Source organism: Odontesthes bonariensis, chromosome 11 (genome assembly GCF_027942865.1).
Source record: "Odontesthes bonariensis isolate fOdoBon6 chromosome 11, fOdoBon6.hap1, whole genome shotgun sequence".
Classification (NCBI taxonomy): Eukaryota; Metazoa; Chordata; class Actinopteri; order Atheriniformes; family Atherinopsidae; genus Odontesthes; species Odontesthes bonariensis.
The window spans coordinates 23,199,822-23,211,014 of record NC_134516.1 but is presented as its reverse complement, the minus strand read 5'-3'; the positions used below and the strand labels follow the sequence as shown (position 1 = coordinate 23,211,014).

At 41.1% G+C, this 11,193-nt stretch overlaps 1 protein-coding gene across 3 annotated transcripts in view; it reads right to left on the bottom strand.

The window, feature by feature from the left end:
• The window catches only part of LOC142391842 (fibroblast growth factor 14-like), a 63,142-nt gene that overhangs the window by 6,926 nt on the left and 45,023 nt on the right, over positions 1–11,193 (bottom strand). For all 3 annotated transcript variants that reach the window (XM_075477992.1, XM_075477994.1, XM_075477993.1), the window contains exon 4: positions 128–326. In XM_075477992.1, coding sequence (XP_075334107.1) covers positions 128–326 — 199 coding nt within the window. The remainder of the gene's footprint in view (positions 1–127; positions 327–11,193) is intronic.

The following is an 11,193-nucleotide window of genomic DNA, read 5'->3' as shown; positions in this document are numbered from 1 at the left end:
GGAAGAGAATGAAAGGACACATTAATGTAGAACATCAGATGAAACTACAAGAAAGAGGAAGAAATATATACAAATATCTGTAAACACTTTCAAAACGTGGACTAAAAAATTGGCTGTAGTTTGTTACCTTCTATGGGTTTAGGCAGAAAGTGTGCAGCTGGTTTGGTCTTCTTGACCCTGTTGCCTTTCATAGCCTGACCCTCTTTATTTAAGCCTAGAAACCAGGCCCGACCAGACTCTTTCTGTCTGTAGAGCATCGAGCTGTAGATCACATAGTAGTTCTCAAACACCGACTCCTTAAACTTGCACTCAGCTGTAAACAGTTCCTAAGGAGACAAACAGAAACAGAAAGACACATTAACAAGATGATTTGTGTAATTTAAGAAGTCCAAAGAAATTATTTTCAGTGTCCTCCAACCTCATTGTATTCAGAAAATAAAAACAAATTAAACATTTGATGCCAGCAACTTACTCAAAAAAGGGGATGTCAATGGTTCTCTCACACACATGAAGTCATCCATACCATGAACACTGATGCCTCCCTGTACCATCACAGTCACTGGCTCTTGCACATTTCTGTCATGGCAGCCTGGTTGGTCTTTCTCATCATTGGCATGTAGCACCAGATCTCAGTTTTGTTTTAAAAAAGCAGCTGAAAAGAGGAACAACCTGACCACAGAACGTGTGGTTTTTTTTAACCGTCCTTCTAAGATGGGCTCGTATTCAGAAAACTCAACAGCGTTCTGTGCTGGGTTGATAGTTAGCTTACTCCTCATCTTATGCAGTTTCAGGCTACATTTAAGTATGCAGTAGAGGACCGTGTTGAGCGAAAAAGGTTTTTCAAGGTACTCTCAAGTCCATTTTGATCATAGTGGCATGAAAGTGCTGTCTGAAGACTCAGTGGTTTCTGCCCTTGGCCTCCCTGAAACTTTTCTAAATACATGTACTATAATTATACACTTTAGACTTTGAAAAACCAAAACTCTTTACAATACTGCGACAGGATTTTTTTTGTTGAACTTATTGAGGATTCTCTGTTGGGATTTGACTAAAATGTGCGTGTTTAGACTTATCCTTTAGCTGACGCCCCCACCTGCCACCATTTAATCTGTTGACTGTAGAACCTTCCAAAGTGCTGCTACGTCTTTCTTTATATCTCCAAACTATTTTTTTTAGTGTGTTGCTGGCAACAAGTTGGTTTATATTTTCTAAATACAATCAAGTTGGTCAGTGAAGTCACTAAAAATCATTTATTTCCACTCGTGTCTGTTAAATAAAGGTTCAAATGAATTAACGAAGGACACGTTTAAGTTTTTATTGCATTATATGTGTGCATTCAAACAACGGAATGACATTTTATTGGTGATGCTTGTTTTTGCTCCACTAAGACGTCTATATTTTAGAACTTAACAATCCATAATGGGTAAAACAAAGCCATTATAATTTCTCTTGTCTGGTAGCTGATGTAAGAGACCACCCACAGAGATGGAGGAGAAACACCACACATAGCGACTGAAGTAATCCTCCCAGCCACATCATTTCCCCAACATCTACAACAAACCAAACAGATTATTATTATTTTATTTAATTTTTTTAAAAGAAGAAAAGCAGATTGATTCCGGCAACACAAAAGATCTCACTTTCCCACCCACATCAACTAAGCCGTTATGTGTCAAACCTCTTTTCCATGGCTGCTGTCGCCTCCAGCAGAGCATATTTCAGCACAGAGATGAGGTGTTATTCTTACTGGGAGAAATATCTTTTCTTCCTTGTGTCTGCATGCGTTTAAAAGGCAACATGAGATAAGTCACTCCTCTTCTGGGGGGTCAGGCTCCAAACTCATCATCTATTTTTACATTTTCAGGCAATGAAAAATAGATAATACAAAATAGTTTCTCAATTTAAACTATTCAAACTATTTGAGCATTGATCTAGACGCTATTTCCCACTGTTCTGTACTTTAGGTCACACCCATGTGTCTTCATTAAGGTGGTACAGAAATGATAATAACAATGGGCCTCATGCAAGAACCGTTCGTACGCACAGATTTGTTCTTAAATCGTCCGTACAAGTGATTTAAGAGAATTTGCGCATTCACCAATCTTTTCGTATTTTACGTTTTCTTTCAGGTACGAACAGAATTTACGAGTGATCCAGACCTGACGTAGGAGTTTCGTAAAATAGTCCGCTGTTATTCAAATCAAGTTTGCTTGACTAATGGATTGTATATTTAATTACTTTGAAGCAAACATAAATAAATATATACATTATACTCCATAATGATGCTGAAATTATTCTATTTGACTTAAATTATGCATTAATCGAAGGTTAATTTGACTCTGTATATAACAAGGTCAATGGGAAACGTAACCAGCGGCTGTCTTGCTACTTTTGGATGCCTTAGCGCGTCAGGCTCTTGGAAGAGACCGTGTAGAGACAGACGAATGGCTGACATCGCGATTAAGATTCCCAAGGACTGTGCTGCTGCAAATATGCAGCTTGCTAGAGCCACAACTCCAGAGAAAAGCACGCCGATCAAACCCAATTCCACCACACGCCCAGGTCCTCACCACCCTTGGATTTTTGGCCACTGGAACCTTTCAGAGGGAGACTGGAGACAGATCGGGGGTGTCCCAGTCCTCTGTGAGTCGTGCGCTCCCCTTGGTCATCAAAGCTCTCATCAGTTTATCACCCATGGTACATCAGATTCCCACACACCGCTGTCCAACAAGTACAAATTAAGAGGGACTTTCATGCCGTGGCTGGACTGCCAATCATAATTGGTGCAATAGACTGCACACATATAAGCATTAAAGCACCCGTGCTGTCGGGAGCGCACTGAGCTGAAGGCCAGGTGGGTGTGTCTCGATACAGCTGGGAGCAAACTGCTCTATAGCCCAGAGAAGGCATGCCAGATTTGCACAATATTGCCATGAACGAGGGTCTCCACCTGAACCAGCCCAGGCAGACCAGAAGGTGTGGTGCCAGAAGACCCCCCTCATGGACCACCCCATCAAAGAACCATCATGATGAGGCAACAACTGATTGCACGGCTTTAGTTGCAGTCATCGAGCGCCTGGCCATGGCGAGACGTTTTTTTTAAGCCATTTTCATATCAAACCATTTATTTTTTATTTCGGTGACATTACGAACTACAGGTGACAATAAACAGCACTCGTAATTGCTTCCCATTTATTCGCTTTAGCAGATAATTCCACTGCTGACACTGCTAAAATGACAGATTTTTTTGGATTTCTGAAAGCAGAACCTCAGTCCCAGAGCCCCTAAAGTTGTTCTTTTTGCTCCTTGATGCCATTCTCATGACTCAACACTTCCTGGCACAGGAGCGAGGAAGCACTGCCTTTTATGGTATAAAGTTGGACGTGAAGTATGCAAATTTAATATCCTCGTGCACTTAGATACGCACAGGTGGGATTCATCATTTACGCAGGTCGTTTACACACTTTTTCCGAAGATAAGAGCGTTTGTTGAATCTGACGTGGCGTGTTCGTACGAGACCTTCTTACGAAAAAAGTAAGAGAAATTTAGAATAAAAATACGAAAATGTTCTTGCATGAGGCCCATTAAGTCTTTTCTCAACTAACTTCTTTGGAGTTTACAGTTTGATTCCGACTAAAAGTACAACAGTGAAGCCATAATGGACCTCTGATAAAAAAAATTAGTTGGGTCTTGTTGGCCTAACAAGAATACCAGGCCGTCTTTAGAAGTGAAAAACAAAAACATTTGCTTCTAAAAATCAGTAAAATTTTAATTAATTAATTTTTTTGGGAGCGAATGAGAGCAATAAAACTAGAGGCGTGAGAGAAATACACAATGCCACAGTAAAAGCAGCACGTCCTCCATTAACAACAGGTTTGTTTTTTTTAATGGCAACAAAATAAATTGGTTTATTCATCTCCATTTTAAATCAACCAGATATGGATATATACAATCCCAAATGTCAGATGCACAACTGTCCACTTACCAATTCATTTAGACATCACATAGGTGATGATGACATTGTGCTTAAGTACACTCACATTAGTTGAATCAGTAAACAAAACGGAGGTGAGAAAAGGTCATTTTTTTTAGAAAATTGTCTCACATCTTATATATCAGATCATATTCTTTGAGAAGCAGCAGAAATGCTGGACTACTGCTGAACATCCATCAGTGACACAGCGTCACTTCTGATCGTTATGGGATTTAAATAAACATGATGATGATGCATGCCAAACACCTTAACAATCATGTAGCGGGCCTGAATGCACCGACTGTGTTGACGGCCCAGGCTCAGACGCCCCGTCTCGCATAAACTGTAATCCGAGGGAAATCTTTCATTTTCAGTGAAGGGAGGAGTGTTTGGAGCGGCGTGTGGAGACTACGTTATGGCAAAACCACAGGGAGCTCTGCAGCTGATGCCATGAACTGATGTAAGCAACGTCACGCTTAGTTTCAAGCTTAAAGCAATACTATGTAACTTCTCAAAAAGCCCATTATGGAGCTCCCCCTACAGGCTTGGAGGTAATGTACGGTTAAGACACTGTCGTAAATTTCTTTCTCTTCCTTGCTTCATCAGTCAACGTCTTCTTCTGTTTCTTCGGTGCCTCTGCCATGATGATCGTACTGACAATGTTGCGCTAGCTTAGCCTTATACCTGGGAGCGTGAGAGGGGTCTATTTGTTTTTGCGGTAGGTGTGCCAGAAAGCAAGTCGAAGTACTTCCGCTCAGCTCCCGGGCCGGTCCAGCAAAGTTACATAGCGCAGTTATTCCAACTCAGACCCCCGAAGGGCATAGGAGACAGGCCAATCGTAATATTAAAACTCATTCTAGCCGCACAATTTTTTTCAAACTGTTATTTTTAGGTAGAAATGTTACATAGTATTGCTTTAAGTGCTTTTAAATAGCAAGTAGAAAACCTGTAGTCAACTTTTCTCAAGCACAGATGTTGAACAAAGTTTCTTTGCTTCTCTGTCTGTGATATTTGACTCTAGTCAGAAACTTGATTAAGTTTTCAGGAGTGAGAAGACTACGATTATATGCTAGCAAGAGGGAGTGGGAGCAAGATAATTTCAGTAAAGCATACTAAGACAGAGAAACTATGTGTGCGGACGGAGATAAAGAGTTTGACCATCAAAAAACCAAAAACAGTGCAATAAAAGAGGCTGAAAAGACTTTCATAACTTTAGATAATTCTACAAGGCTTTGTTATGAGAAGCTCTTTTGACATCATAAATAATACTTGAAAAATATTGAGCTTCACACCTTTAATGAACCCTATTGCAATTACTATAAAATATCAGTCAAGGCATTTGGTTTTATTTCCCCCTCGAACAACAAAGGCCTTCCTGCCATGGGGCGACATTTTTATCAATAAAGAAATTGAAATAATTATCTAGCATGCCATAATGTACAAAAAGAGACGTCTGCTGAAGAAATAAAATAAACAGAGTCAACAACCAACTTCCCATATGACTGAGAATGCTCCTGCCAACCCAAACAATCACTCCCGAGGTCCCTCGACCCCAGATTGGGAAAGTGTTTGTCTAGACTGCCTCTTATTGGTTCTTGTGGGCCTCCTGCCAGAGCCACAGACACATTGTCATTCAGCTCAGGTCTGTCGGTCCGAGTCTCATAGCAACATGAGGAAGAGAGGCGACACTGTAGCCGTGGCAACCAACCAGCACTGAGAGGGAGGGGTCAATTTGTGTGTGTGTGTGTGTGCGTCTGAGCAGAGAGCTGTAAGAGCGAGAGATACACACACACATAAAGATTTGCATTGGTAATTTAAAACAACAATAATGTGCAATATCCCATGCTCCACCACATCCACTCATGCTAACATAGAAGTGACACGCTTATTAAAGGTATAGGCAGCTGTGAGGCATCACACAGCGGTGCACACGCAAGCACACACTTGTGGCTCTAGGGGATGAATGGAGGGAGGTGTGGGGATGTGAAATGCGACTAAATTATTGGTTGGCAGCAAAACAAGACAGCTGATAATGAATGAATGCTCTATTTATTGGCAGTGTCAGTGACACGCACACACACAGACGAAAAATACCTTAAAGAAGCAAATGTTCCCCTTTAGTAACTGCAATTTTGATTCTTATCAACAGCAGGCTTGCTCTCTGTGGAGCTTGATATTTTTCATTCTTGGATTAAATTAACTTGGTAATATATATGTATATTTAGTCCTGACCTGCAACCCTGGATTCATAATTCATTTGTCAAGAAGGATGGTTTTTGATGGTGTACAAGGAGTGGTGCCAGATGCTTATTAATGTTGGTCAGTGAGGTCATACATCATTCAAGGCTGCTTTTAAAATAAAAAAAAATATATATATCTGGAATAGATGTTGCTGCTTCAGATGAGATATCAGAGTGAACTCAGAGAGAATAAGTGACCTGTAAGAATGAGTAGAGATGAAAACCTCCCGGCCTTACAGGGGAGTCATTTTAACAGCACTGCCTGCCTGAATGTGTTTCTGTCGTCATTTCTAAATAGCTATGTTCACAAGCTGCCCACAGAAAGAAGACAGGGTGAGATGAATGAAAGAAATGGAGGGCTGGTTGTGTGGAGGGGTTGGAAATTGGGACATGGAGGAGAGGGGAGAGAGAATAAATCACCAAGTGAGGAGGACGGCGCCTCCTGATTGGAAAAACAGCAGGGGATTCTCTCCCTCCCGTCCTCCCTGCCTTCTCTTATCTTTGTATTTCTCTCGTCGCTCTTCTTTTTCCCACCTCTGTCGTTTCTCTGCACAGATTGAGTGCACACACTGCACACATGCATGCACGTTGTTATCTTTTGGAATTACACTTGCATGCATACACGCGCGCCATACCAAACTATTTGCCAACCAGCTACAATCAGACAGAAAAGCCTATTAGCATGTTAGACATCCTGCTCCAAAGCAGCCTAAATTGATACAGACAGCATGCTGTCCCTGGTCAATTAAAGACCTAAAAATAAAGAATTCAAAAACAGGGTGGGAAAAGCCATCTCACATCTTGGCACATCACAGCACTAACAAAACCTGGCAACTAGCTGCCTATAGCTGGCACCACAGAAACTTTCCAGTCGAAGGACATTCACAGTCCAACTGTAATTTATTGTGAAAAATGACTGCTCTCGTTTATTTTCTGGGGCCTCTTTTTGTAATCTACCAAAGCCTCTGATCCACAGACAATCGGGAACACAGGTTGTTGAAGGGAGCTGAATGAGCAGCCTCAATTGAGGCCCACTGATCAGGAGGGCTTTGGAACGGCTGCGCCAAGTTCTCACTTCAAGATTTCCTCACGGGCAGCTTGATTGATTGGCCGAGGGAAGCTAGATTTCTACTTGACCAGTTGCGGCTTCCTGCTGTGCCACAGCTGACTTTGCACTTCCGCAAAAAATGTTACAACACAGAAAGCAACACATGGACAGCATGCGATCGGCTTGGGCTGCGTGTGTTTTCTCCTCCAGATCGTCGACTCTGAATGCTGAATGTTTCCGTCACCTCCTATTCAGTGACACACGTCTAATAAAACCATTTTCACCGCTGTTGCAGGGATTAAATTTTAACCATCAAAATGAATGAAAAAAGTAAACACCACCTCATAATTACACAGCAGCAGTCGACTATTCAGTAGGGAGACACGCTAAAGCTTTCCCCACCACTGCTCCGAATTAAGCAAATAAAGAATGTACCGTAAGCATAATTAAAGGACACAATTAAAGGATGATATGGGCTGGTAATTATGATATGATGGCAGAAACGGTAAAATCTGACCTCATTAGTAGAGCATGCTGATGTGCACATTCAATTTTTAGGTAGTAATTGTATGAAGATACCAAACATGCAACAAATCCTAATTTCTAAATGATCCTCACTGCCTTCCAAAACGGCTAATTTGCTTGTTTACTGATGTGTTGTTGGTGTTACTGGCCAACGCACAAAGCTGTTACATTTAATGTGGTAATTACTGACCACTAGAGACGAGATTTTGTTTGATTTAGGCATGTAGTTGAGTTAAGGACTGTAGTCACTGTTGAGAGAACACAAAGGTGGCCGCTGATTGAGAAGTGGAGTAGCATCCCAAATTATTGACCAATCCATCCTTCCTAATGTTTTTTCATAATAAATTATCTTTTTTTTTTTTACTGTCATTTCTTTTTTAATTAGTTTTTTAATGGATTTAGTTCTTTGACAACAGTGATACCTGGTTTTCACTAATCATGAGCTGCTTTTGATTGCAATTTACATGGAATCAGAGCAAAAAATAACAAAACATAACCATCATAACACAGCGAGATTCATTAATCGAAGGTAATTAGTTTGTTAACCAATTTTGTTGGAACTACATTAAAAATGTTGTTCAATTAATTACAAAAATAGGGGCACGTTGTCCCTGTGTGTTCCTCATCTTAGGAGGTGCTGCCACTCTGTAGCGATGCTTAATGTGACCAAACTCAAGGAAGTCGTTCCCATCCCGTGTGTAAGCATATGCATTTTTGTGTGAGTCTGTTTGTGTGCACTGTTCAGTGAGTGGGTGTGTTTGTTTCCAACACCAGTTATTATCACAGTACTAATTACCCAGGAGGATTGTGGGTAAACAAATCATTCTAAAGAAAAGAAGCCCACAGAGAAGGAGGAAGAGGAGTGGAAAGAAAAGTGTTGGCATCAGAAAACAAAAGAGTGACGAGAGCGTGTGGTTCGAGAGGAGACTTGAAAGGGTGCCCTGCTGCCGAGGCAGACTAGAATTGCAGCATAAATCTGGCTCTGAAATCACTGTTGCTCTCAGCATGTGATGAGTGCCACAGTGTTCCTCAAAACACTTCAGATCTGCACACCTGATTCACTTACTATGTGATGAAAATGTCTGCTTCTTTATTGGGTCAGGTGCGCACAGGCTGCTCACAGCACAGGTGCTTCTTCACCGACCTGTTGAGGAAGGTCTTCAGCAAAATATCGAAGGCCCAGCCCAAGGTGAACGTTTTTCACCCTGTTAACGTGTCCATATCTTGGTTTTTATATCCGAGAAGTAGCAGAACTCAAGCGTTTAACGCTATGCACCAAGTAGACACTGAGAGGACTCGGCTTATGACGAGAAGTTAAATGAACTGTCTGTGCTATTTTTGATGATGCCATGATACATAGATTATATTCTGACCTATAATATGTAACCTAGACTATACACTTAAGAGTTCAAATAGCATGATCTCGATCCACACTAAAATTGAAGAGTTGCTCCCTTTGTCCACGCTCCACCTCTCCTCTTTAGCCTGACACAAACACCTTAGCAGACAAATGAAGATCAGAGTATTTGTGAGGTGACTAATGACCCATATGCTGACCTGAAACCACAGTCAGAATATGTCCAAATTATACTCTGAAACACATTCCTGCCAAGGCAAGAGAAACAAAGACAGACAATAGCTATGTATGGAACGGTCCAAAATGTACACGCACACACACACACACACACACACTTTTGGTTTCTAGAAACAGAAACAGAAACATTTTTCCAGAAGACTGGCCTGGTTTTTCACATGTATCAGAATGGATACTCCCCCAACTGCGATGTTGTTGAGAAAACACATGAAGATCTTTCAGCAGCCTGATATTCATTGAAAATGAATATCATTTGGGCATTTGAATATTTCAAGAAAGTTGTCTTTGAGGCTTGTATATAAATACATTTTTGATGAGTTGGTTTTTACATTTGTTCATAAAAAATGCTTCATCAGCCCATTTTGTGATGGCAGCTACTTATGAACAGGTTTATCATAGAGCTGTGTGTTGTATGCCTCTCTGTAACGGGTCAAAAAAAAAAAAAAAAAGAAAGAAAGAAAATCTAGAAGGATCCAAACTCTCCAAAAATTGATTACCCTTCTAAATAGATACAAAACTCTCAAATTTAACTTCTTCGCATCACTTAGTTATAAATCATGCTTCGGGTTTTGTGGCTGCTCAGTACAACTTTCTAGCCTGACTACGTCATACTCACGATTCTAGTCAGAATGTGAGTCTGATACCACTCAATAGAGATTTGAGTATGGGGCGTGTTTCAACCGAACCAGGAGAAAAAATGCCTCTTTGCTCAATTGGATAGACCTACAACCAATCAGAGCAACGTAGTATGTGACGTAGATTAAGCAACACACACTTGTTGTAGGAAGGACGGCAAAAACATCTTTTCTATCGATAAAAGCCTTTATCGCATTCCTCTGTTCGTCTTTCAAAATGAATGCAATGTGGAGATCCTGTAGAACAGACTCGATGGCAGAATCTACACACCCTAGCTCTCCAGCGGCAGCCGTGTTCAGCTCTTTAGTGACGTACTCGATAATGTCCCTGTTGATCATCTGTCCATCATCGTATAAAGCCCGCCCTGGCAATCTGATTGGGTCGACCGATTCTTGGTCGGGCATAATGATTTCCCAACTGAGCAGAGCCAGACCGAACTTCCCGACCAAAACTTTTATGGGCGGGGCTAAGTTCGGCTGGCACCCAGGCTAACAACTTTCAGCTCTACCAAGTGAAAAGAATAATTGATAAGGTTTAGAGAGAAAAATATATAATACCAGCTCCAGCAGCTAAAATTCATTATTTAAAATGTATTCAAATTAGAACTTTATGATTTTTTTGCAAGCTACTTCTTTCGAGAAAATTCCTCTCATGAACTGGAGGTTTAGGTGAGCAGGCACGTAAGGACCCCTTTAGGGTCCTCATTAGGTCGAACGCATTCTCACCAAGTCTAATTAGCCTCTGAATCCTCTGCTTTGGAGCTTCCTGAAAGATGCGAGGTCCAGGTTGGATTTCCTCGGGTTTGTTTTTTTTAAGTTGAAAACCTTGCAGGCACGGAGGCATCGGAGTTATTCATGACAGGTTGTTGTTTTGCTTATGGCTCAAACCGATGACGTTTGCTGCTTGGCTGCCAAATTAACTGATGCATCGCAGTGTGACACAAGTTAATCCAATCTGTCTCGTGCGTGTTTTAACTTTGTTTTTCTGTATATCTTTATCTATAACTAGATCTGCTTGATGAGAGTTTCCGATGAGTGAAGGATGCTAATTTGTTGGAGAAAGGCTGGGAAAAACCACATATGCATCAGCAGTGACTGAATCAGTGGATAATACAGTTTGTCAAAATGTTCACGCCTCCTATTTGAGGTGTGAGGTCGGTCTTGTGGTACTTCAATGT